Source organism: Cucurbita maxima, unplaced genomic scaffold, assembly GCF_002738345.1.
Source record: "Cucurbita maxima cultivar Rimu unplaced genomic scaffold, Cmax_1.0 Cma_Scf00011, whole genome shotgun sequence".
NCBI lineage: Eukaryota > Viridiplantae > Streptophyta > Magnoliopsida > Cucurbitales > Cucurbitaceae > Cucurbita > Cucurbita maxima.
Genome location: NW_019272027.1, coordinates 309,512 through 334,563, shown reverse-complemented (window position 1 = coordinate 334,563; position 25,052 = coordinate 309,512). Strand labels below are relative to the sequence as shown.

Below are 25,052 nucleotides of genomic sequence, written 5' to 3'. Positions count from 1 at the left end.
AAAAAAAAAAAAAAAAAAAAAAAGATAAGTTTAACAATATATAATAATAATTGATAACCTTAACTTATTCAGAAATGGTAATTTGACATGTTGCAGACATCTGCCCTTGATGGAGAAACTGACTTGAAGACGAGGGTCATACCTTCAGCTTGTATGGGAATAGATTTTGATCTATTAAACAAGATCAAGGTTTGGGTTTTCCTGTCCAATTATCAACATACAAGTTTTATTACAAGTTTTCATTTGGGCGAAGCAGATGGCAGATTTGTAGACATTTACAGCGTAAAAATGACGATATTTTGTTATTTGTCTTCATTTGGCAGGGAGTCATAGAGTGCCCTAGACCAGATAAGGATATAAGAAGATTTGATGCAAACCTTCGGTTATTTCCTCCTTTCATTGACAATGATGTGTGCCCATTGACAATAAAAAACACAATTCTTCAGTCATGTTACTTACGGAACACAGAGTGGGTCTGTGGAGTAGCCATCTACACAGGCAAGTTCCAATGCATGAGCGATTTCAAGTTTATATAGACTATTCAATGAATAATTTTTGTTTTCTTCATGATTGAGACAAGGGTAGCTTTCAGTTGATGCCTTCTCTAGATACGGAAGTGTTAGGAGGAAACTACATGTTTTTCAGGATTTGGAATTTACACAATGATAAGACTTGCATAAGAACTAGTTTAGTCTCTTTTGGAATTTCGAAATTGCTGTTGGAAAATTGAAATTATTTGCGAGTGATCCTCCCCTCTTTTTTGGTTGGATTGAAGATGTAGCGATGGATAGACTTTTTGCAGAGTAGTATAAATATATGAGCCAAACTTTTTAACATATAGCTCTATTCAATTCTCTTACAGTATACTTTGTATGTTTGATCTTTTCAGGCAATGAAACCAAGCTTGGAATGAGCAGGGGTGTCCCAGAACCAAAACTTACAGCGATGGATGCAATGATTGACAAGTTAACTGGGGCTATATTTGTTTTTCAAATTGTGGTGGTTGTTGTTCTAGGTTTAGCTGGTAATGTGTGGAAGGATTCTGAAGCCAGAAAGGTTCAATATAATCTCTTTGGTTCCAGCGCTATATTGTTTCTTTACTTTTGAAATTAACATGAAGCTCTGTTGTGTGTTGCTGCTATAATGTCTCTCTGTCTCCCTCTGGGTGAAGACTCAGTATTAGCTATATATGTTTTGTATTCCTGTCGATTGTAAGTTGATCTTTTGGTACTATGTAGCTATGGTATGTGCAACATCCAGAGGAAGGTCCATGGTATGAGCTACTGATCATCCCTCTTCGGTTTGAGCTTCTTTGTTCAATCATGATACCCATTTCAATTAAGGTATGCTGAGGGTTTGGTGCATATTATTGTGCTTTCTCTACTTTTGTTATCATACTGCTCCATGCCTAATTAAGGATGGTAATAGAAAGTACTTCCCTCCCTGTGTTTGCAGCTAATTAGCACAGATGAAAGCCTGATGTTTTAATAGTTGAAATTTCACCGTTGAATATTTGCTTAGGATGATGGTCAAAGGGTTCATTTAAGGCAAAGTTGGTTATTCAAGTGACCAGTTTATATGACATCACAATTGTTATTTGTTGGATGCTATGTGCATTTGATTACTGCATATTTGCTTTAATTATTTGGTTATCTTCATCTTCTTGAAGTATTAGAGAAGTTGGGAAAAGTTGGATGTAATGCTATTGACCTAAAATATTTGCTTTTGTCAGGTGTCACTGGATCTTGTAAAGAGCTTATATGCAAAATTCATTGATTGGGACTATGAAATGATTGACCGTGTGACTGGTATTCCTTCCCATGCTACGAAGTGAGTTAAGGAAGTTTAAAACTGCAAAAAATTATTGTGGCATTCGTGTAAGGACATTTGAATGAAAGATATCTTGGATACTTTCTTAGAGGTGTATTTTACATGTGGCAGTACGGCAATAAGTGAGGACCTGGGACAAGTTGAATACATTTTGACGGATAAAACCGGTACCCTCACTGAAAACAAGATGATCTTCAGGAGATGTTGTATCAGTGGCATATTTTATGGAAATGAAAATGGAGATGCCTTGAAAGGTTTGGTTTTCTGATTGTTGTCAAAAGCATCGTTCTCATCGCTTTGTTTCCTGTCACCTATGTATAAAACTTATTTTTTCACAAATGGGGATATAGGATTTAAAGATTAGATAGACTATAATTGTTCAGTAATCTGAACTGTCAATTCACAGTTGTATGTATTTGTTTCAAAATAATTCATGTACTAGTCAAGGAAGAGGACTTTGCTGGTTGCTTTCTATCAAATTCTAATAATGGTCAAACCCCCCCTAAAAGCTTTGCAACGGTGGTTTAGCTAAGGCACCAGACAAGCTCTTTTGGTTTCACTTGACAGGAAGCACATTTTCCTTAATTCATTATATAAGATTATGAGCTTGATATTTATTCTTTAATTTATTTGTCAAGTTGACATCACTTACTTGTTCTGCATAAATTGCATAATTATATATCAAGTCTAGTAGAGATTTCAGGAATGACGGTGAAGTATTATGGCAGATGGATGATTTACTTATTTGTATTGCCATATATTAATTTTTTCTTTTGTTATTGTTTTTTAGACAACCTTAATTATTGTTTCTTTGCTTATCTGTAAATATTTCACTGATGGGTAGACTTCCCTTTATTGGTGTGGCTAGAATTCTTCCTATTTACGTGTAACTTGTACATATCGTTTGTTCAAGGAGTTGAGTAGAAACTTGTTCTCCGAATCCTTCATTATATGGTAGTCCATATTTGATTAGCTCTTTCCATTGCATGCAGATAAAAAGTTGCTCAATGCTATTGCAAGCAGCTCTCCTGACGTTACAAGATTTCTAACAATTATGGCAATTTGTAATACAGTGGTGCCTACAAAAAGGTGATTTTAGGTTCAAATTTTTTTAAATGGAACTTGGCTGGATTTTAAAATTCCACCAACAAATTTTTGGCCTAGTTAGTTAATATATATGCCATTGTATGTGCGGATTTCTGTTTTAATTTCTTTCTGTCCTTTTTCAGCAAAAGTGGAAATATCCTGTACAAGGCACAGTCACAGGATGAGGATGCGCTCGTGAATGCTGCTGCTTACTTGCATATGGTATTTGTCAATAAGAATGCTAATAATCTTGGTAAGTCATCTTTCTTTAGCAAGGTTGTTCAGATAGATTAACCGCTAGAATAATGCCATTGTTTCATTGTGATTACAGACATTCAGTTCAATGGAATGCTAAATAGATATGAACTCCTAGATACTCTGGAGTTCACATCTGAACGAAAAAGGATGTCTGTGGTAGTTAAAGATTGTCAGAATGGGAAGATTATCCTCCTATCAAAAGGAGCTGATGAAGCTATACTTCCTCATGCTTATGCTGGTAACCTTAAAATTTAGTTGCATTTTAATTATTTTATCCATGTGTGTCTATTTTGAATTATCTTGTTTAGCAACCATTGGTACAATTATCCAAAAATCTTCTCTCTTTTACCTCACTGTCACCTTCCCCCCAATTTAAGGCGAGGGGTTAGGGGGATGAGTTGGCAGACTCACATCAATTTGCAGTATCCACAAAGTTTTACAATTACATTGATAAGAGATGTCGATGTACTGAACATGGTTAGAAAACTTAACAGAAAAACGTGAAATTCCTGCATTGCTGTTTGCATAATAAAATCTGTCCATGGCTTCAAGATTTGTAGCTTTTTATATTTAATGACGTCAAATTATAAAATTTTATTACTCTGTATATCAAGTCATGTTGATGTGATTGCTACTTTAACCTTACTTCAGGCCAACAAACAAGAACATTTATTGAAGCTGTTGACCAGTACGCTCAACTGGGGCTCCGTACATTATGTCTGGCTTGGCGGGAACTAGAAGAAGATGAGTATCGAGAATGGGCTTTTATGTTTAAGGAGGCTAATAGCACATTGGTTGACAGGGAGGTAATTGATATACTTCTATGGTTTTTATGAATGTAAAACCTTTTTCTATTTGTTGTATTTTTATATGTTATGTCTGCTCCTCTTTTGTAGTGGAGGTTAGCTGAAGTTTGCCAAAGATTAGAGCGCAATTTTGAAGTCCTTGGAGTTACTGCTATAGAAGATAGGCTACAGGTAAATGTTTGTAGTTGCAGTTGTCCAATTCGAACTGTTATAGGAGAAATGGTATTGAAAGATGATAACAAAACGCTTTGGGTAAAATACCATTGTTGAGATCAGAAACTGATGTTTACTCGTTACCATATTTTACCTTTCAGGATGGAGTCCCTGAAACAATCGAAACATTAAGAAGAGCAGGAATAAATTTCTGGATGCTGACGGGAGACAAGCAGAACACTGCCATTCAGATAGCTCTCCTATGCAACTTCATTTCACCAGGTAGCCATAGACGTGTCAAAATTTATTTCATTAAGTTTTTTGCCTTATCCCTCGACATCTCTTAGTCTCAAATAAGATGTATCCTTTTCATTCCATCATTTTGTTTGCAATTCCTCTTATTCTTCTCTTTCCATTGCATTTATTATGCATAGAGCCCAAAGGACAATTATTGTTAATTGATGGAAAAACGGAGGATGAAGTTTGTAGAAGTTTGGATAGAGTTGTTCTGACTATGAAGACCACAACCTCAGAACCCAAGGTAATGCACATTGTCCAATCATTTGATATAGATCTTCTTTTAAAAACCCGTTGGAAATGTAAGAACACCTTTCATTTCTCCTTGTGGGCTTCTCTCAACAGGATGTTGCTTTCGTTGTTGATGGCTGGGCTCTTGAAATTGCTCTCAAGAATTATCGCAGGGCTTTCACCGAATTAGCAATCCTATCAAGAACTGCAATATGTTGTCGTGTTACTCCATCACAGAAGGCTCAGGTGGTCCCGCTAGTTTCTATTTCTTTTTTTAAGAGGTGGTTCCTCGTTTTTTTTGTTGTCATATGGATCATTGAGCTTCATATAATTCGTATTATGCAGCTAGTGGAACTCTTGAAATCGTGTGATTATAGAACACTGGCAATTGGAGATGGTGGGAATGATGTGAGGATGATACAACAAGCTGACATTGGAGTGGGCATTAGTGGAAGAGAAGGACTGCAAGCAGCTAGGGCAGCTGATTACAGTATTGGAAGTAAGAAATACAACTCTACATTTGAAAAGGATTTTTTTTCTATGAGAAATTCCATTGTTGAATTCTAGCTTGGCGATGCAGTTGATGGCTAAGTTCTAAATTGCTATCATGTTTACAAATTTTGTATACTCGTGTTTGAATGATGCTAAATTTATTACATTTTCTATGAAATAGGTTTTGGAATCACTAGTGATCCCAACCTCTCGTTTTACTACCTTAATTTGTTGTCCTCAAATAATTGGGGAGATAGAAAAAGTCTATGGTGCAGCTTTCTATAGAGATTGGACTCAATAATGACATATTTGGACAATTGTATTGAGAAGCTGGATGTGGCTCGTGTATTTTATATATTTGCATTTAGAACTAATTGCTGTGACATCAAGATGGATATTGATCCCTTAACGGTTACTTCTGTAACGTAAATTCAGAATTACTCTCTGTTGTCAGAAAATATAGAACTTTATGAGATATTTGCTTATTGTCAGAATAACCTCCTTGTAGAAGTTGAGTTCGGTGATAATTAGCTTTGCAACATTTGAGAAATATAATCTTTATTCTGTATGCTGTATACTGTCTGAATGACAGCCTTCATTTTTTGTTTGTTATTATCTCAGACATCCTCATGTCTGGTGAATGGAATGATTTGTGGCTAACACCCAATTTCCATTTGCTTCTTCTGGTTGGCAGAGTTCAGGTTTCTGAAAAGATTGATTTTAGTTCATGGACGATACTCGTACAACCGTACAGCATTTTTGTCACAATATTCATTCTATAAATCCTTATTGATATGTTTTATCCAGATCTCGTAAGTGCCCCTAAATTTAATACGACACTTGAAGATAACAATTTTATGCGATTTCTTTATTTTTAAGACACCTGTGGACAAATAGCACTGACTTTCGAATACATTCAGTTTCTCTTTCATTTCAGGTGTCTCTGGGACCAGTCTATTTAATTCTGTAAGCTTGATGGCTTACAATGTTTTCTACACCAGTATTCCTGTATTAGTTAGTGTCCTTGATAAAGATCTCAGCGAAGAAACAGTGATGCAACATCCTCAAATTTTATTTTACTGCCAAGCTGGGAGGTTCGTATTTCAAAATCTTTCATGTTTCTCTGAGGATTTTTATGTTGGAAAGCTTCATCAAGTTACTTGGTATTTGGAAAGATTCATTTTCCATCTTTGGTGGTTACTGATTTCTGTGTGTCATCTGAACAGGCTTTTAAATCCCAGCACATTTGCTGGATGGTTTGGTCGATCTCTATTTCATGTAAGTGATTATGTTTGTATGATACTTCTTAACTTTAGAACACTGGTTTGTTTTCGTGAAGTATTTCATAATTTTAGTTTAAAAATAATCATTTCGATCATTTTAAAAATAATCCTCCAAAGATGGAATCCAATTTTTTCTTTTTGTTGGTGTTTTTATCATCTTGATGCTCGAAAACCATTTATAAGAGAAGTATATGACGTCAATTTATAAAGATATCAATGCTTACTAACAACGAACTGATGTTTCCTCGAGTAAGAAATCATGCTTGATGTTTGTTAAAAAAAAGTTTCATCTTTCAATGTGCTGATATTTTGCAGGCCGTTGTGGTGTTTGTAATTAGCATCCATGCCTATGCTAACGAAAAGAGTGAAATGGTGGAGGTTTCAATGGTGGCTCTATCTGGGTGCATTTGGTTACAGGCTTTTGTAGTGACTTTGGAGACCAAGTAAGCTCCCATCTTTTTGCTGTAGGTTAAATGTTGCAACTTCATTTCGTAATGAGTCTCTTTCTATAGCGTCGACCAAAATCTAAAGATTATTGAGCTGAAATTTCATGTCTTGACTTGCCTTTTTCCCATACCATCTGAGATTTGATTGATTCTGGCAGTTCATTCACAATGTTGCAACATCTGGCTATATGGGGGAATTTAGCTGCTTTCTACGTGATCAATTGGATCTTCAGTGCCATTCCTTCATCTGGAATGTATACAATAATGTTCCGATTATGTGGACAACCATCTTACTGGATAACCATATTTGTAAGTCTCCCTTGGCCAATCTTTCCTATCATTGATTACCTAAATCTTAAAAAGTGATTACTAGGTCATTGAGTTTTCGTTGTGTCTAATAGATGTTATAAATTCACATATCTATTAGAAAAAAAATAAAAGTTTAGGATTTTATTATACGTAAAAATTTCACCTATGCAATCTTCTTTTAGAATTTACTATTCTATTAAAGTTTAGGGTTCTATTATATCAAATTCTATTAATGAGGTCAAATATACCAAATGTTCAAGTTCATAGATCTACGGTATAGCTTTAAGTTAAGAGTCCCTTATTATGGGTATAAACATAGAAAGTTGAGGCTAAACCACAATTTAACCTTTTTGTTGTGAACCATGCTTAGTTATATACCTGTGTAAGCATGTTTTTTATATACCGCTATAAAAAATTTAATGAGGATGCGACGTTAGGATTATACTGACTCAAAAGGTTTGTCTACAGCTAATAGTAGGCGTGGGAATGGGCCCACTTCTAGCTATCAAGTACTTCAGATACACATATAGACCAAGCAAAATCAACACTCTTCAGCAGGCTGAACGATTGGGTGGGCCGATCATGTCGCTCAAAAACATAGAGCACCAGCCTCGGCCCATTGAGAAAGAAGTGTCTCCACTGTCAATAACTCAGCAGCCCAAGAGCAGAAATACAGTCTACGAACCTCTTTTATCAGACTCTCCCACTGCCACTAGAAGATCTCTTGCGTCAGGTCCCTCCTTCGATTTCTTTCAGACACCACCCAGTTATTCAAGAAATAAGGATAACTGAGCTTCTTTCCCAATAAAGATAAAGAGTATGATGTATAGATCTTCACATGATTACTAAATTACAGAGTTGGAACTCAGCTCAAAAGTTTGTTTTTTTACCATTGAAGCTGAAGAGGAGAATTCGTTTTATTTTCTATACAAAGGGACTCAATTCATTCACACCTTCTTATCTATATACCGAAACTAACAGACCTTGCAGATTGAACTTTTTGAGCCAATTTGCTCAATTTTCTTTCACTTCCTTCCCTTTTTCTTTCCTATCGATTTTGTGAAAATCTGTTGATTCCCGATGCATTGACTGAACGGTGGATTAGAGAAATTTGGTTAAATTACAGGTTTAGTTCATGAACTTTTAAGTTTGTAATCCGTTCTTGTACTCTTAATAGATCTCATCTAGGGCACATTTGACTGCAGGAACAGTGGCTCAAGCTCAAGCCTCCTCAGCCAAACTTGTTCTCAAACCACAACTCAGGCAGCCTCGAGAAATAGCAGGTACAAAATCCAAAAGACGAGAGGGATAGGTGTGTCTAAAAGGTCATTGAATTTTTAACTGTCTAAAATAGATATTATAGAAAATTTTAAATTCATACCAGTTAGAAACAACTTATAATTAACCTAAAATGATGATTTCAACCTTGCCAATATGAAGTTAGGGTGTGGTTCTTCAAACGGGCAAACACCAATCTTGATCTTTCTTTTAGTTTCTACAATAATAGCATTTTATAGTGTAGACGTTTGATATTAATACCTTAACTATTGAGCTATGTGTCGGACATACCTTACCAGAAGTATGTCACGGGCATTACAGAAGTATGGGGGCTCTTGCTCCATAATTGTGCACAACTAAAACGCTTCCAATAAATGAGCTGAACCTGCAAGAAAATTATAAAAAGGGAGCCTCAAAAAGTCAAGCTGGTGGAGGGTGAAGGGACCCTCAAACCATATCAATGGTCATTTTAGCATGGGCTGTTGCTGGCCCACACCATTTCATATGTGACAGCCTCCACTGAACCAAACACACCCTTATGGGTCTTTTCCCCACCACCCCAGCTGTCTTTCATTTAAGTTCCCCTCCTAGGAAACATGTTCAATGCCATACTTCATCTAGTACATCCTTCATGTACTCTCGCTAAATTATTGAATCAGATCTTATCTCTTAATAATTATCGATGTAGATCAATTAAATATGTTTGTTCCTACTAATTATTAGATATAAAAAAGAAATAATGTTACCATTTCTCTCACACGTTTAATGGTACAAAATTGTTAGTTACGTTGCTATGTTGATGCCATCTCTGATCTATTTGAGCCATCATTATCCTTTGTGATCCCTCTTTTACCGACACCTTTATTTGATTCTTTGCTTTTTCTTTCTCCCATTCGTTTTCCTTTTAAGGGAGTTCTGAATTTAGACTCCACATTCCATCAAAACTTCAACAAGAACCAACAAGCTGAGTTGGAAACATGCAACACAAGACTCTTATTTGCTATAAATTGCATCTATGAATAACTTGTTTTAGTTACTTTTTCAAGCAAGGATTGGATTAAATATGCCTAACATTTCAACATAATTTTGTGGTCAAGTTTATTGGGCACTAATAGGAAAAATTGAAATTAGTTACCAAAAGACTTGGGGAACTTAGGGTTTTTAACTAACATTTTAGTAATAATAAAAATTATATGAATGCTCGAATTACCCAAAGACCTCGGGGACTTGGGGATGACGAATGCATTAAAAATTTATAAAAAAAAATGGTGGATAAAGTGGTAGAAAATCCATAAACCAAGTTCATTGCATTGAATAATTGATGAAATCAAGATGTATTAATTAAGAGTTCATGCACTATGTATGAATGTCGCTTTCTTGAAAAGAAGGCAATTAAGTAATAAATTAGTACAGCTAATTGTTTTGTTCCTCTAACGAGGAACGAAAAAGAGATCTGAACAAAAATGAGAGTTCGAACTCGTTCGATACTGGAGCTTAGCTATAAATTTCAATCTTTAAAAGGATGCTTTTCAATTTTATATTCATAATTCGGTCATATGGATGTTGATTGATAAGTTCTTCAAAAGTTCATTAAAGGGGAGAGAGAGAGAGAGAGAGAGAGAGAGAGAGCAAATAACCACCAAAACTTGGACTTAAAACTATGGTTAACTCCATAAAAGATTTTTCGGCCATTTTCCTCCTAAACGAAAGTAGGACCCCCAACCTACCCCCTACACTACAACAACAGAGAACGTGGCGTTGACGGCTTGGCCCAACAGCATCCAAAAATATCAAAAGCATGATTTTCTATAACGGTTTAACACCACCCCCCACCAAATGTTGCTTAATTACTTTTGGCATCTATTTATTCAACATCTTACATATAACAAAACATAAGAAAAATAGAATGGAAAAAATGGTCAAGAAACTTGCAGTAAAATACATTCAGAAAAAGGAATTAGAATACACAACAAACAGAAGATCTCAGGATTCTGATGAGTTCCTAATACAAACAACAAACAAAACACGTAAATTCTAAATGGACGATCAGCCAACAATTTGCAAAGCAATAATTCACAATCATTATTAATGACATTTTCTTACACCTCTTCACCATATATATATAATACCTCTATATATACGGATGGTGTAATATTTACAGTTCCTCGAGAAGTCTTATTGTTTCTTCTTCTTCTTCTTCTTAGTAGTTTACATCAGCAGATCATTAACCCATCCGAGATCGGGACCGGAGGTGGATGCCCATCCATTGTCGGCGTTAGTTTTATGCTCACAGGATAAATTCGCCGACGCGGCTGAGATGTTTGGAGTGGAAGGGGAGAGAATAAACTGCAGTTCATCTTCAGGATTAAGAGATGAAACATCGATCCAAGGCGTTGGTCTAGGGGCGGGGATGGCGGCCGCTAAAGTGGCATTAGCGTCGTCGATATTCATGGATTCAATAGAGCTCATGAGCTCGGTCAGTGCATCTTTATAGCTCAAAACTCCCTTTAACTTAGACTGATCAGGATTACTATACCTTGAAATAGGCGAAAATCCATTCATCGATCGAGGATTTCCCGGCGAGAGCGGTGGTGAATGCGGCGGAGAGAGATGAGACATTCCGAAAAGCGTCGACGTCGGCGAGGAGGTGGCGGCTCCACCGCAATGACAAAACAAACAGCAGTGATTTGAACCAGCGGCCGATCTGAGATTAGAACTCTTCTTATTCGGCGAAGAACAAGAGCCACCGCCTTGAAAGTTACTCACCGGCGGCAAAAGACGAAGCTCACGAGGCGAATGAGCAAAGAAACAGACCTTCCTCTTACAGTTCTTTCCATCTTTACAAGCCTCAGTCCGATACCTCGCCGGATGAAGCCAACACTCGAAGACTCCATGAGCGAACTCACATCCATCACCACGGCCACATCCACCACGCCGGAACTCCGGACACATCGTGCCGGAGTAATGAAACCGACGAGGATCCCGCCGACGAGCCTTCTCTCCAGGATGAGCAAACGGACAATCCGTCCAATCATGACTCCGACTACGAGTACACCGCCTCACCTTAAACTCATACATCCGAAAATGATCGGACGAATACGGATCGCCGTCCTCCTCCGCCTCATCCTCGCCATTGAACGGCAAAAACTTCTGCAAAAGCGATTCAACAGCAAACGAGAATCGCGGCGAATCAGAACACATTTCAGCGTTTTGATCTCGTCGCGCCGCAAGAAGCTTCCTCGGCGGAACGTTGATATCCTTCAGAAAAGGAATCCTCTCAGAAACAACAAAATCAGAAGAAGAAGAAGGAGGAGGAGGAAATTGAAAATGAAACTGATATTTCTGATTCTCAGCACAAACACTGCTCATTGAAACACTGTAAAATTAGGGCAAACCAAAAGGGTGTAGGAAGAAGAGGATGAGAGAAAAGGGATTTATATAATGGCCGAAACAGAGGAGAGAGAAAATGAATACAAAATAGAGGAGAGAGAAAGGCGGTATGGGGCAGAAATTGCGTGGCTTCATAACATTTTGGTCAGCATGCAAAATCGGGTATGTGGCGTTACCATACGCCTTTATTCATATTATTTTTTCCTTATTATATTATATACTCTTTTTTTTATTTTCTTTTTTTTTATATATTTTTTAATTAGTCCAAACTATTTACGGCTTCCCATCTGATCAAAGTTGTTTTGGACTCTTCCTTGTAGTGTTTGTACGTGGTATTTGGCACCATTCCATCGCAATATATTTTTTTAAATATAATTCTTTTTTATTTTTTTTTATTTTATTTTATTTTTATTTATGTAACATATATCTAGAAATAAAGCTAATCGTACCACTAGCCGAGAAGAGTTCTATATCCTTTGAGGTTTAAAAAGTCAGCCACGTGCCCGAAGCAACGTTGGAACAGCCTAACCCTACCATTAGTTGATATTGTTCGCTTTTGTCTTTACGTATCATCGTCAGCCTCACAGTTTTAAAACGTGTCAGCTGGGGAGAGACTTCTACACCCATCATATAGCAGCTCAAATCCATCACTAGTAGATATTGTCCGCTTTCGCCCATTATGTATCGTTGTCAGCCTCACGATCTCATATAATGCTAGGTATTTTCGGGGATATGTAGTTAGTAGCTAAAAAAGGCGAGTGGCCATTTGTGATAAAGGAGGGCAAGCGACAAACCGTTATTTTTAGTTCATTCTATTTTACCTTGATTATTTATTTATATTCTAATAAAACACATTTCACTTTGGTTTTGTAGGTTAGTTGTCTCACACTTATATTACATGATATTTCGGAATGACATTTATGAGCAATTTGCATTTAAATCTCATGAATATAATGTGCTCTCTCAAATTTAGTTGAGAATACTTCATGGGCCGTTGATCCAATCCCCACCAATTAAATGGGCTAACCGTTGGGCCAACCTATGAAAGCCCACACTGATCCAGGCCCATTAATGCAACCCAAAATCAAGCCCATAACCTGAAGAATGTCGGCCCATATTTTGCGCTTGAAAAATGATATTTATTCTTAATTATATAAATAGATAACATTACTCAACAGCTCACAGACAGCAGCCAGGTGGCAAAACAAATTTACTGGCTTATATTATCCACACCTTGATATATAAACACTATGTTTACAAAATTAAAAAAATAATATATATATATATAAATAATACGTATTACTGAAACCTAACAACAATGCACGATATGTCGTCCTTGCTTTTTCTAGATACTGCTTCATCGATAAGTCGTTTGGCTGCCACGTTTGCGTCCTTTATGTGTCTAATAGATTCCACCGCCTCTTTGTTTGTCATTACCTGTAATTATTTATTTTTTTGGTAAAATATATCTTTCAATTAAAAAAGAAAATTAGAAATTTCAATTAAAAAAATTGACCGACCTTCCAAATGCCATCGCTAGCCAAAATCATGAACTCTGTAGATGCATCCACCGTTTTGACTTCCACGTCAGGTTCTGAGCTGAGGTGGAGTTTCAAGCTCTTATCACCAAATGCTCTGGCAACAGCCAATTGTCCATCGACACGTGGTACATCGCCTGAACATAGTCAACAAACACCCACAGCTCTACTTAGTTGACTCTCTCTACAACTCGGGTAAGTTTTAATAATTTATAATAATAATAAAAAAAAATCCTAATGAAAGGGCAAAAAGGGAATTTTAAGATATGAAACCTGGAAGATTTGATACGAAGCCTCCACGGCTTTCAATATCCCTTTTTTCTTTACTGGGTTCGTGGTCAACGGAGAGCTGCTCAGCGACGCCGTTTTTGCAAAGAACGGCTCTGGAATCTCCGACGTTAGCAACGACGAGTTTGTGGCCGTCGATCAATATGGCGGTTACCGCCGTTGATCCTCCTCTTCCCAGCTGCTTTACTTTATCCAATATTTCATCGTCTGTTTTCTTGTACGCTCTTTTGATGGCCTTTCTCGTTTCGCTCCAGAAATCAGCCTACCAAAAAACAGAGCAAATAAACAAACAAAAAAAAAACAGAGTAGAGCTCATAAAAACGACACAAAAAAGGACATTTTGGGTACCTGTTTGAGGATATTATCAAAGAGATTATTCTGCAAGAAATTGGCAACATCATGGCCTAAATGGCCGTCGAAAATGGCAAACAAACCCAACTCGTGGTCCTTGACGCGCTTGAAATCAGTGACTAAGTAATCTTCCATGGGGTGGTTGGTCTTGCCCTTAACCAAATGGCTGCCATGGCTTATGTGATTCTTGGTCGCTTTGGCCTTCCCTTTGGCAGCAGTATCCGGCGCCGAAGAACAAAACCCTGCCTTCACCTGAAATTTGAACCAAAACCCAGATGAGATGAGATGAGATTTTCGAGGGGATTAAGGATTTGGTTCCAAAAATTAGAGAGATTTTGTTGGTGACCTTCATTTTGTGGAGGATTTCTCTCCCGGTGGTCATTGGGGTTTGTGATTGTTGTTTTGTGTGGAGAATTGTTTGGAGTAGAGGAGAGAGGTGAAGATTGGTGGGCTATAAATATAAAGGTATTGACTTTTAGAACATGTGATGAGCTGGTGGATTCACCATTATTTTTATTATGTTTTTTACTTTCTCAACTCTCGATAATTTAGACCAAACAAACCGCGTAGTTGCCGACGGTATTTCTCTATCACCCTCGCGTTTCTTACTTATCATCCCCTAATTGTAGGCCAGTAAATCTACTCTATCATCTGAACCGGATAGTCTTCCTTATAATGTTAACTTAGTTTTTTAACTTAGTTTTGATATGGGTTTATATTTATATAGAGGCGTAGCGGGATGGGGGTTCCTACTCCGATTTGGCTTTCCTTGTTTACGTGCTACCTCCCGAATTTTGGCTTCCCCAAAAAAGTGTTGGCAACAACCGCAAGAAAGGGGTCCATGTAGTTGCTGTGCTTGTGCTTGCCTCCTTGAATGTCATGCCTAACTCTACTTAACTCACCGGAATAGATCTCTCTTTACTCCATCCTTCATTCTCCATTTAAACGAAGATTCTCTGCCCGTATATTCGACGCTTCAAATGGACGTCTCTAATTGAAGCTAAGATTGGCCTCTCCCAAAGCAGTATGAACCATGCATACCCCTTAGCTCATCCTTTCTCCGTTCGATCTAATTTGGTTAATGAATGAGTACTTCTTTGGTGTACAATTGTTGTCGTATAAATTTACCATGGTTGTTGTATTTTATTCATGGATGTATTTATAAATTAATTGGTAGGAAAACTAATTTAAATTTGAGAATAAAAAATCTAAAATTCACATGAAATAAACGACAGTAGTTTATGAATTAAATCAAATAAACGAATAGGTGGGAAGACAAAATTGGTAGGCGTCACGAGGCCCACGTGTCATTTACGTTTGACGTGGTGTACCAAAAGGAGCCACTTGGCTTTTTGAAAATAAATAAATAAATAAATAAATAAATAAAGTGAAGGAAAACGACGAAGATAAATTATTAATGTAAACAAAAGCTAAAATTTTGATTTCAAAGTTGGTTGGTTTATAAATTATTAATTTTATTAAAATTATTATAGGATGGGGTTTAAGGTTGATGGATTATCCATTTTGGACCCATCTTTAAAATTTCTGCATGTCGACCAACAATTTCTAACCTACTTTTCAACTTTACTTATCCTTTTAATTTTTTTTAAAAAATCTTGTCTTTTTACTATTTAATTTATTGATCATAAAAACACACACAAAAAAAAAAAAAAAAATCACATTTAAATTGTGCTATTTCTATTTTACCATTAAAAAAAAAAAAAATTGATTAGTAGAGGAGGAGATTATAAATTAAATAATAAAATGTTTACGGATCCAGGTGATTCACGAGTTCTCTTCGAATTAAATTAAATTGACCTTAATTAATATTTTTTTTATTAATTTTAAAAAATATACTTTTGCTTCCAATACAATTATTTATACATATATTTACTTAATTTTATAATTTTTTTATTATTTATTCTCTGAAAAAAAATTAAATATTTTTTTACTATTTAGAAATAACTTTTCAATATATAAATAGAATCTAAATTTAAATATATTTGGATAAAATAAAAGTAACTTTCAGATGGAAAGACGAAAATGTCCATTTTACCGAAAAAATAATAAAAATTAATGAAATTTTATGGCATTAAATTATGTGGACGTTAGAGTCAAACTTGCACACCAGAAATATCTGCCAAATATTGATTGCAGCCTATATTCTATTTATTTGGACAATATTATTATTTTTTAATTTTCTTTTATTTTGTATAAAAACGATATATATATTTAAATGAATAATAAAATTAGTGTCTATTAAAAAATAAATTTAAATATTTAAAAATATGAAGAGTAAAATGTAATAAAATGCTAAAATTTTAAATTAATTTATTTAGTGAAATATTAATTATATTAAAAGTCAGGGGGAGTGAAGTGGGTGGATGATCTATTAGCCGTCCTTGTGTGCTAAAGAAAAAGATGGAAATTTTATATTCAACCTTTCGGATGAAATCCCCACGACTTTCATTATTTTTATTATTATCTATTATTTTCCGTTCAATTATTACAATTATTGTTATTTTGTTCTAAAATCCATCCCTGTCGTGACTGACAGACCCAACTAAAGATTTTATTTTATTTTATTTTTAGTTAAAATGAGTGGATGAATTTAGCAAAATAAAAATAAAATGTATATAGTAAAATTAAATCTATAAAACTTACCAATTTTAATGGAAATAAAAAATAAAATAATTATTGGAATTAGCGCAGTACAAGATAAATATTATTGCATTTATCCAATTAATGGTTTGAGATTAATTTTGGAATTTCCGAGAAAAGAGGAGTTTTCTTTTAAATTCGGTTCATAAAAATTATAAATTGAGGGCATATTTTATGGGCCCTGCAGTGTTTTACGGGCTTGAAGTCCATTGTGTTGGGCCGCCTAAGTCCAATTTGAAAAAAATTCCTTCGAGGTGAAACGTCGTCGTTTGATACCTTGTCAGTTCTCACGATGGATCTTTTTCCGGATGCGGTCCGCTTATGAAAAGACGAAGAGTGAAATATAGCCGTTAGAGACACCGATATGTTACCTGAGAGCTCCCTAATATGGCCGTTGGACAATTCCCAGTATTTTAAATTTCCAGCCGTTAGAGATGCTAAGAAACGTATGCACTTCTCTCTTCTCCTCATTTATCACTTTCACTTGTGCTCTTCTACGACAATAATTCCTCCTCCTTCTCTTTCTCCTCCAGACACGAGAATTCAATATTTTTCTTCCAGATTTTCGGTTAAACTCCTAATTTATCTCTGTTCTGGAAGGAAATTGGAAATAATCGATGGCTCCGGTTGATGATTCGAATAGCGATCTGTCGATTATGATCGACGAAACCTACGAGTTCTCTGCACCTCGCTTCTTTGATTTCATCAATGGCGAGTCTGAGGAGGATAAGTGCGCAGCTGAACTCTGGTTCGACACGGCTCTCACCTATGCTCCTTCGCGTATGTTCTTTTCTCTCACTTCTTCTAACCTAATCCTTCCGATTTTCCTTTTCGACGATTATTTTGGTTTCTTGAAGTGGAATCGAACAATTGATGAGATCTGCGGGAGTTTAAGTTTCTTTTTCCGAAAAATTTCTAGGTTTTTGGCGGTTGCTGAGTAGTGTGGGACTAGAATAGAGTTGTATGTGATAATGATGAGATTTGACTAAGTTTTGTTTGCAAGTGATGGAACTTACGGTTTGAAGTAATCTTGGCCGCGAAATTGATCGTGGATTTGGTCTTTTTCTATGCGATACTCCGATTCTTCTTCCCTCTTTGTTTGTTCAGTACTTCCGTTTGGGAGTGAAAGTTGCTCAAGATGTTCTTGATTTCGAAAGAAACTTTAGGAAATATAACCTTTCTTTTGCAAGTATAGTAGAGCTACATTTGAATCCTAAAGAAACGAGAATATGCGCATCTTTTGGTTTGAATTAGTGTAAAAGAAAGTCGAGGTGAAATTTGGAACAACAACGATCACAACACTTCGCAAACCGAGCCACTCTTTTATCAATTAAACTGGATGCACAATTAGTTTATATTGATGTATAATTGAATTCTGATCCATTTTTTGCAGCTTGTATGCCAAAAATCAAGACTGCTAGATCGATTAAGGTTGAGAACTTGTGCGATTTCAACCAAGCGGAAGAAATGCAGAAGGTAGCGATTTCTTTCATTCTGTATCTTTCACTCATCGCATGCGAACTTCTTTCTAAGGCTGATCCATATCTTTACACAGAATTCAGAGTTATACAGTTCAAATTCTGTTGATACCGTTGAACCAACTACATCTCAAACTGTAATCGTGCCAAGCGAAACTAACAAGGAGTTTAAACCTAGCGAGCCCAGTGGAGAAAAGGTTTGATTGAAAGACTTGTCATGGTAGTTGAATCATTGAACAAGTTGTTACTTCCTATTTGGTTCTGATCATGATATCCTTTTCAGGCATCTACCCAAAATGAAGCTACTGAAAAAGATAAAGTAGAGATTACTCGTACTTGTGAAGATGGAAGGTTCGTCTATTGTTCAATTGGTTTCTCTAAACTTTATCATAACTGGAGGGGGAGAGTTTTCATATTCTGCTCTTTGCTTTTGGCTAACTTTTCTGCTTCCTGTAGAGGAAATTCTTCAAATGGTGGAATCCAACGTAAAGATCATGAACAGAAGCGGAGTGTTTTAGAATCTCAAGTCCAAAATGATGCTTGTACTCCCCTGCCAACTTTGAGTACTCACAAGGGTGAACAACGAACGAAAGGTGCCACTTCCAAGAGGCAGGAGACATCAAGAAAAATTGCCAGTATGGTAAAGAATTCGTCGGCTCTGAAAGCCAGAAGTCAGTTGCAGTTATCACAAACCAAAAATGTTAAACCAATTAGTGCCAAGAGGTAGATTTTTCTGTTCTTCTTCCTTCTGATATTAGACTTGATGGAAGAAGGTGTGCTGACAAAACGATTCTACAGGGAAACTAACATGAAAAAGACAAGTGGAACTCCGTCTTTAGCTCAAGAAAATCAAGCAATTAAGCGGCAAAAGTTGGATGGTGGTCTATCTAGACAGGTGACTGTCTTTATGTACATTTCCTCCCCGTGCTGTAAATTGTGTGTATATGGTTTTTAGGCTTTTTATTATGTTGATACAATTTTAATAAACCCTCTTTGTCTCAGATTCTCAATGTCAAACCCCATACTTTACTTCACAAGTCAAAAGTTGGATCCTCGAGCTTGTGTTCTTCAGTTGCTGACAAAACTAACAAAGAAGAAAGGAAAATGTATGTTCGAGAACCAGCACCATTTGTTTCAATGGCTGAAATGATGAGGAAGTTCCAGTCAAGCACCAGAGATTTATCATTGCCTAATGTCAATAAATCTCATTCTCAGGTAAATGACTTTAATCCTATCCTCTCCTCCCCCACGCCTCATCTGATCCGAATTTTTTCCTTAATAATTTATCACTTGTCATTACAGGATGCTGGTAGTTTTACACAGTCGAAGTCGAAACTGACTTTGACTAGGCCAAAGGTTCCTGAATTTGAAACAGCTCAAAGAGTTCGCTCAACCAAGGTGAAGAGCTCAGCTGAGATAGAGGAGGAGATGATGGCCAAAATGCCGAAGTTCAAAGCTAGACCACTCAACAAAAAGGTAAATTTTGGGAATTTGACACTTTCATGATTCTTCTCGTCTTTTTACTTAGTTGATTAATGCTAGGCACACCGAGTATAACTTACCTGCTCCTTGTGTTATGCTATATAGATCATGGAAGCTCCCAAATTACCTGTAGTACCGAGGAGCACACCCCAGCCTCCTGAATTCCAGGTGAGAGAGCATTAAATGAAAAAGTGACCACGAATAACCGATTACATGATTTACCGATTACATGATTGTTGCAGGAATTTCACCTTGAGACAATGGCAAGAGCGAACCAACATGCAGATTCAGCTTCAGTAATATCTACAGAATCGTCCCGTCAGGTTTAAGAAAGAAGCCCATTATTAGTATATTTCCCTCCCACGCCTTTTTCAATCAGCTAAATTTGGTGGCTATTTGCTTTTCAGAATAATCAATGGAAACCTTTTCTTACCGAACCTAAGACCCCTGTTCTGCACACGTCACTAAGGGCTCGTCCACCACGGGCGAAGAGTTTCCTTGAAATTGAGCAGGAGGCACTGGAGAAAATTCCCATGTTTAAAGCAAGGCCATTAGATAAAAAGGTGTGTACTTGGCTACATCAAAACAACAGTCTATTCTGATGTTTAATAGGATTTAATTTGTCTTCATTTCTGATCTGCTGCAGATATTTGAAAGTAAGGGAGAGTTGGGCATGTTCTGTAACATGAAAAAACACGTAACTAAACCACAAGAATTTCATTTTGCAACAAATGAGAGAAATCCTCCACCACCAAGTGTTGTTGCTGATCTTATCGACAAGGTAGCAGCTGTTTAATTTCTTAAAGTTCAAGTGATGATGGCATTATTAATAATTTCTAATACGTTATCATCTTCTGGTATTTTCCCCCTGCAGCTCTCAATATGTTCTGATACTCGCAGCCATAATCCATTGCCAAGAAACACCAAGCCCAACCCTTTTCATCTATACACAGAGGTAAGTGGCCATCCAACCTTTATAAGCAACAAGAGCAGAATCGGAGTTCAATTTTTCACCTTTTGCTCCTTGATGGCATCAGGAAAGAGGGGCGGAGAAAGAAAGAAAATTCTTCATGGAACTTGTGCACAAGCAATTGGAAGAGGAAAGAGCTGCCATTCCAAGGGCTACCCCATATCCTTATACTACAGATTACCCTGTGGTATGCATAACCAACAAACTTCTTGACAAATTATGCGGGCTATGTGGAGATAGAACCATGCTAATGAACAGCTGTTGTGTTTGGGCAGATTCCACCAAAACCTGAGCCCAAGCAATGCACCAAACCTGAACCTTTCCAATTGGAAAGTCTTGTGAGGCACGAGGAAGAAATGCAGAAGGAAATGGAAGAAAGACGCAGAATAGAGGAAGAAGAGGCCAGAATGAGGAATTTCAAGGCTCTGCCGGTTCTAAAAGAGTAAGTTCATTTACAAAAGCATATCTCTTATACGTACGGTGAAGATACTAAATTTCAAAACCAGAATGAGGAAAAATAAGTGTGTTGTCGTTAATTTATCAGGGACCCAATTCCACTGCCAGAGAAATCACGGAAGCCCCTCACAGAAGTTCAAGAATTCAATCTTCATGTTGATAATCGAGCGGTGGATAGAGCAGAGTTTGATCAAAAGGTGCTGCATATTTAAAAGTTACATTTTTTTTCTTCTAATATTTCACAGATATAGTTCTTGTTTGCTAATTTGGAAATACCCTCGACACAGATCAAGGAGAAAGAGGTGATGTACAAGAGATACAGAGAAGAGAGCGACGCAGCAAGAATGGTTGGTTATAGTTCTGCATTTCTTCATTGTTGCAATATCCAAATCTGTTCTCATACTAAACATGTTGCAATACCAAGAAATATTAAACATGCAAAAATATTTCCAGGTGGAGGAAGAGAAAGCATTGAAACAACTGAGAAGAACCTTGGTTCACCATGCTAGACCAGTGCCCAAATTCGACCATCCATTTCACCCCCAAAGGTAAGAAAACAAGGCCAATTAGAATCGAACTTTGTTACTGTTCTTGTTTTGATTGATTTTTTTGCACCCTATATAACCTCTCTTATCGCTATTCTTTCACTGTAAACTCATATAGTGTCTCTTCTTATTTATTTTTTTTCCTTTCGTAGGTCTGTTAAGGAAACAACAAAGGCCAAGTCGCCAAACTTGCGTGTCCTCCAGAGAAGAAAGGAGAGGCAAACTTTGATGAAAGTTGCAATGTCCAGCCCCGCAGCTCAGTTAAGGTGAAGGAAGAAACCTGACCGACCAATGTATGTTCAAGAACTCTTGAACTATAACCCCTCCAGTAGAAGAAGGAGCAGTTTTATTCTACTTGTACCAATTTTATATTCTTTTTGTGTAGCACCATGTAAAGAATTAACTTGGGAAATTAGAGGTTAGAGATAATATGTTCTAAGTAGTTCCATTTCCCTTGTCTGACGAAAAATATATATCAGGGACCCCCAAAGCATCCTACTCTTTAGTAAAATGCGGACGAAATTTTATGAACTCTTCTGGGCCCATTGTCTTTATATGTATATTTTTTCTTACAAGTGCAAGTTTGTCAGCTAGCCGAAATCTGGTCATATGATGAAACACGTGACTTCGTAGTTAGAAAATTAATTCATAATATCTCTCCAGTATTATTGAAGAAAGCTACGTGACACCATCAGCTCCAGAAATCTGATATTGTGGCCTGTAACTCTTAAAACTGACAAGCACATGACACATGACGCAGGTACTTTTTATTTCAGGTAATTTTAAGCAGCTGATGATAGAACCAGAAAGAAACAGATCAATCTGAACTAGATTGATGATCTTTTACATATTACAGGACAGATAATGATCAAAGTTTGGCTAATCTTGAGTTTAATTATTATTAGTGGCTTAATCCTCTAACAAGGCAATTCTTTCATGTAGATCAGGATGCATCAACAGAACCTGCTTGGGAGGGACATCATATAATACAATACAGCATTTCTTGAATGACAGAAGAGAGAGAGCATACTGAGCAGATTGAGTTATGTTTATAACTTATCTGATTTGGAAGTGCTTGTATGCAGCGTTTTCTTGAATGGTCATTTGAATTCTCCCCTGATCATCAGCCTGTCCACAGACACTATCCTTCATCTGTGCTCCAGTCCCTTTGCGGATGGAGCATTCAGCATTGGACTCGGCCGAGATCTTCCTTCGACGCTCATTGTGACCGGCCAGACGCCTCCGGCAACTCCTTTTCATTTCGTCAAATTCCGACAGCTCGTGGAATCTACAACCACAATTCAATGTCAAGATGTTTGAGCTGGTCTTACTGCAGAAATTTCAGGTATTTGGACATCTTCCTAATGGTTTATTATGTGAAATCTAGGATGGAATTACGTGTTTGGTTTGATGAATCAACAACCCAAAATAAAGAAGAATAAGAAGAAAAAGGCCTATAATTGAAAATAAACATGAAATTTGAGTTTATGAAGACCTGAAACAACGACAGGGATAGCTGATGTGTAAAGAATTCATGTCAAATCACACACAACTGACAAGAGAAGATATCAAAGTAGATGAAAAGTGAAATTCCAAAGTTGTTGAACCTGCTACATTGCTGACAAAATCTCTGCCTGAACCCACCCACAAGCACAACCTGAGATTTGGCATGAACCTCACAGACCTTGTGCCTCCTATGGTACGGTTTGGCTTCACTCAGGTCAGCCGTACATTTCTCAGCTTGACAACACCGCATCCCTCCGCCGCCGCCCGCCGCCTTCTTCCCGGAGCCACCACCGCCAACACTGACGATCACGCCCTTCCTCTTCTTGTCCTCATCATATTCCCCGTCTTCATCCACCACCACCATATCCTCCTTCACTCTCCCCTTCTCCATCACCACCCTCTGTTTCTGCTGATGGGTTGTTTCAATTTTACCAACATCCATCAGAAACCCACAAAAACCAGCTGGTGGGAGTGATGGAGAAGAGAAGAGAAGATTCCAAAAGCGCTTTGAGGAGTGGTGGAAGAATTATAGAAGAAAAAAGGGGAGGGAGTTTAAAGAGAAAAGAAGCAATGGACCACAAACACACACATACTAACACACAAACACTGCAACTTTTTATCTTCCTTTCCTTTATTTCTGAATCCGTGTCTGTTTTTGCAGCTGTTACTAATGGTCGTACACGAAGGGAGGGTGGGTAATGAAGAATGTTCAAAACTCAAAACTCAATTTCTCTCTCTCTCTGCCTTTAATTGTATGATGTGTGAGCTTTCTCGTGAAGTGGTGGGGGCCTGTGGAACAGCGACAGAGGCTCTGTGATGGTAGGACCAAAGAGAAGAGGGTTTGGCGGGAGAAAGAGGAGAAGGGACTGTTTGTGAAGCGGAAAATGAATTGGGAATTGGGAATTGTGAGCCAAAGTTGAAAATTTGGGGCAGTGACGCGGTACGTTTGGTGGTGACTTGTTGAGAGCGTATGATTTCAGTCACCGTCTTGTCCATCGGAGCGTGCAGTTTTGATCCTATTTTTTCTTTTCGGTGCTTTTTACAGGAGTTGTGAGGGGGTGGGGCGCCGGGCTGGACGCCCCCATGACTCCACCAACGTTGACGCGTGGGCGGACCTGACTTGGTTTTCAAGGGCGTCCCTTTAACTCCAACAACGTTGACGCGTGGGTGGACCCCTACTTGGTTTAAAGGATAGCATAGCCTAACGTATCTCTCACTCAAGTGTCGCGTGAACTCGATCTAAGTTCGATTTAAAGTCAATATTTGGTTAGTTGTTTGTTCATTGGATAATTCTCTTGAAGAGTGAAATAATATCTTTGGACCAAACAATGTGAATGCATTATCAATTTAGTCGGGTTTTTCATTTCATAGATCAGAATGTCTGGCAACCTAATCTTAAGTCTGGACTCATTTTACCCTAAACTTTATACGAACTTTGTGAGAGAATCTTTAAAATTTTTAGGTAACTTCAAGAAATGAGACACACATCCCTATATTAGAATTTGGATTAGATAGATCATTTGAGGGGAGACTCAGTGTTATTTTGCTCGAGGGAAGAACCATTGGAGTCTTACATTGCTAAGTAAGAGGAGAATTGTGGGGCATAAGTGAGGGACACTCGTCATATGATGCTCGAAGAATATTATAATAACTCAAACCCACTACTAGAAGATATTGTCAACTTTGACTTGTTACATATCCCTATCAGCCTCACAGTTTTAAAATACGTCTACTAGGAAGAAGTTTTCACATTCTTATAAAAAATATTATATTCCCCTCTCCAAGCCGATGTAGAATCTCAAAGGTACATAAATGAACTGATACCACATCCGAACAAGATTCATCTTCTTGAAGCAATACTATACTAAATAACTTGAAAATTTAAATGGGTCATTGTTCCCATTGACCAAGAACTAGA

At 37.1% G+C, this 25,052-nt stretch overlaps 5 protein-coding genes and 1 long non-coding RNA gene across 6 annotated transcripts in view; 3 read left to right on the top strand and 3 right to left on the bottom strand.

The window, feature by feature from the left end:
• Positions 1–8,219, top strand: part of LOC111486292 (phospholipid-transporting ATPase 2-like) — a 10,997-nt gene extending 2,778 nt beyond the window's left edge. Inside the window, exons 5-25 of the mRNA XM_023133358.1 lie at positions 97–189; positions 324–498; positions 890–1,056; positions 1,239–1,343; positions 1,733–1,830; positions 1,942–2,084; positions 2,823–2,919; positions 3,060–3,169; positions 3,248–3,412; positions 3,826–3,980; positions 4,071–4,151; positions 4,295–4,415; positions 4,568–4,674; positions 4,776–4,907; positions 5,007–5,160; positions 5,848–5,965; positions 6,074–6,247; positions 6,380–6,431; positions 6,752–6,879; positions 7,041–7,191; positions 7,660–8,219. Of these exons, the coding sequence (XP_022989126.1) occupies positions 97–189; positions 324–498; positions 890–1,056; positions 1,239–1,343; positions 1,733–1,830; positions 1,942–2,084; positions 2,823–2,919; positions 3,060–3,169; positions 3,248–3,412; positions 3,826–3,980; positions 4,071–4,151; positions 4,295–4,415; positions 4,568–4,674; positions 4,776–4,907; positions 5,007–5,160; positions 5,848–5,965; positions 6,074–6,247; positions 6,380–6,431; positions 6,752–6,879; positions 7,041–7,191; positions 7,660–7,983 (2,850 nt within the window). The 3' untranslated portion in view covers positions 7,984–8,219. The remainder of the gene's footprint in view (positions 1–96; positions 190–323; positions 499–889; positions 1,057–1,238; positions 1,344–1,732; positions 1,831–1,941; positions 2,085–2,822; positions 2,920–3,059; positions 3,170–3,247; positions 3,413–3,825; positions 3,981–4,070; positions 4,152–4,294; positions 4,416–4,567; positions 4,675–4,775; positions 4,908–5,006; positions 5,161–5,847; positions 5,966–6,073; positions 6,248–6,379; positions 6,432–6,751; positions 6,880–7,040; positions 7,192–7,659) is intronic.
• Positions 8,220–10,385: 2,166 nt separating this feature from the next.
• On the bottom strand, positions 10,386–12,014 carry LOC111486401 (zinc finger CCCH domain-containing protein 2-like). The gene has a single exon (XM_023133514.1). The coding sequence runs from the start codon at positions 11,836–11,838 to the stop codon at positions 10,678–10,680; it is 1,161 nt and encodes a 386-aa protein (XP_022989282.1). The 5' UTR covers positions 11,839–12,014; the 3' UTR covers positions 10,386–10,677.
• Positions 12,015–13,046: 1,032 nt separating this feature from the next.
• LOC111486402 (probable protein phosphatase 2C 58) lies at positions 13,047–14,498 on the bottom strand. The gene is made up of 5 exons (XM_023133515.1): positions 14,383–14,498; positions 14,034–14,288; positions 13,671–13,947; positions 13,380–13,534; positions 13,047–13,296 (listed from the first exon to the last, which is right to left on the bottom strand). The coding sequence occupies exons 1-5, from the start codon at positions 14,416–14,418 to the stop codon at positions 13,159–13,161; spliced, it is 861 nt and encodes a 286-aa protein (XP_022989283.1). The 5' UTR covers positions 14,419–14,498; the 3' UTR covers positions 13,047–13,158.
• A 2,635-nt stretch (positions 14,499–17,133) lies between these two features.
• Positions 17,134–22,155, top strand: LOC111486356 (protein TPX2-like). The gene is made up of 19 exons (XM_023133448.1): positions 17,134–17,477; positions 18,091–18,173; positions 18,253–18,372; positions 18,459–18,526; positions 18,632–18,898; positions 18,974–19,070; positions 19,178–19,390; positions 19,478–19,651; positions 19,763–19,825; positions 19,900–19,980; positions 20,065–20,220; positions 20,304–20,438; positions 20,532–20,612; positions 20,695–20,814; positions 20,903–21,069; positions 21,172–21,280; positions 21,371–21,430; positions 21,537–21,631; positions 21,781–22,155. Exons 1-19 carry the CDS (start codon positions 17,315–17,317, stop codon positions 21,896–21,898), a joined length of 2,370 nt encoding a protein of 789 aa, XP_022989216.1. The 5' UTR covers positions 17,134–17,314; the 3' UTR covers positions 21,899–22,155.
• Positions 22,156–22,373: 218 nt separating this feature from the next.
• LOC111486359 (squamosa promoter-binding protein 1-like) lies at positions 22,374–23,802 on the bottom strand. Its single transcript, XM_023133450.1, has 2 exons — positions 23,236–23,802; positions 22,374–22,916 (listed from the first exon to the last, which is right to left on the bottom strand). Exons 1-2 carry the CDS (start codon positions 23,574–23,576, stop codon positions 22,685–22,687), a joined length of 573 nt encoding a protein of 190 aa, XP_022989218.1. The 5' UTR covers positions 23,577–23,802; the 3' UTR covers positions 22,374–22,684.
• Positions 22,865–24,500, top strand: LOC111486360. Its single transcript, XR_002718852.1, has 2 exons — positions 22,865–22,973; positions 23,796–24,500. It is a non-coding gene; the product is annotated as an uncharacterized LOC111486360 (long non-coding RNA).
• Positions 24,501–25,052: the final 552 nt, after the last annotated feature.

Excerpts from the sequence above, each read along its gene's own strand:
- LOC111486402 (XM_023133515.1), bottom strand. The coding sequence starts at position 14,418 with ATGACCACCGGGAGAGAAATCCTCCACAAAATGAAG. Across the intron at positions 14,289-14,382 it reads AAATCCTCCACAAAATGAAG|GTGAAGGCAGGGTTTTGTTC; the intron begins GTCACCAACAAA and ends TTCAAATTTCAG. Across the intron at positions 13,948-14,033 it reads TTGATAATATCCTCAAACAG|GCTGATTTCTGGAGCGAAAC; the intron begins GTACCCAAAATG and ends GTTTTTTGGTAG.
- LOC111486356 (XM_023133448.1), top strand. The coding sequence starts at position 17,315 with ATGGCTCCGGTTGATGATTCGAATAGCGATCTGTCGATTATGATCGAC. Across the intron at positions 17,478-18,090 it reads TCTCACCTATGCTCCTTCGC|CTTGTATGCCAAAAATCAAG; the intron begins GTATGTTCTTTT and ends CATTTTTTGCAG. Across the intron at positions 19,981-20,064 it reads CTACAGAATCGTCCCGTCAG|AATAATCAATGGAAACCTTT; the intron begins GTTTAAGAAAGA and ends TTTGCTTTTCAG.
- LOC111486401 (XM_023133514.1), bottom strand. The coding sequence starts at position 11,838 with ATGAGCAGTGTTTGTGCTGAGAATCAGAAATATCAGTTTCATTTTCAA.
- LOC111486359 (XM_023133450.1), bottom strand. The coding sequence starts at position 23,576 with ATGGATGTTGGTAAAATTGAAACAACCCATCAGCAGAAACAGAGGGTG. Across the intron at positions 22,917-23,235 it reads TTTTGTCAGCAATGTAGCAG|ATTCCACGAGCTGTCGGAAT; the intron begins GTTCAACAACTT and ends TTGTGGTTGTAG.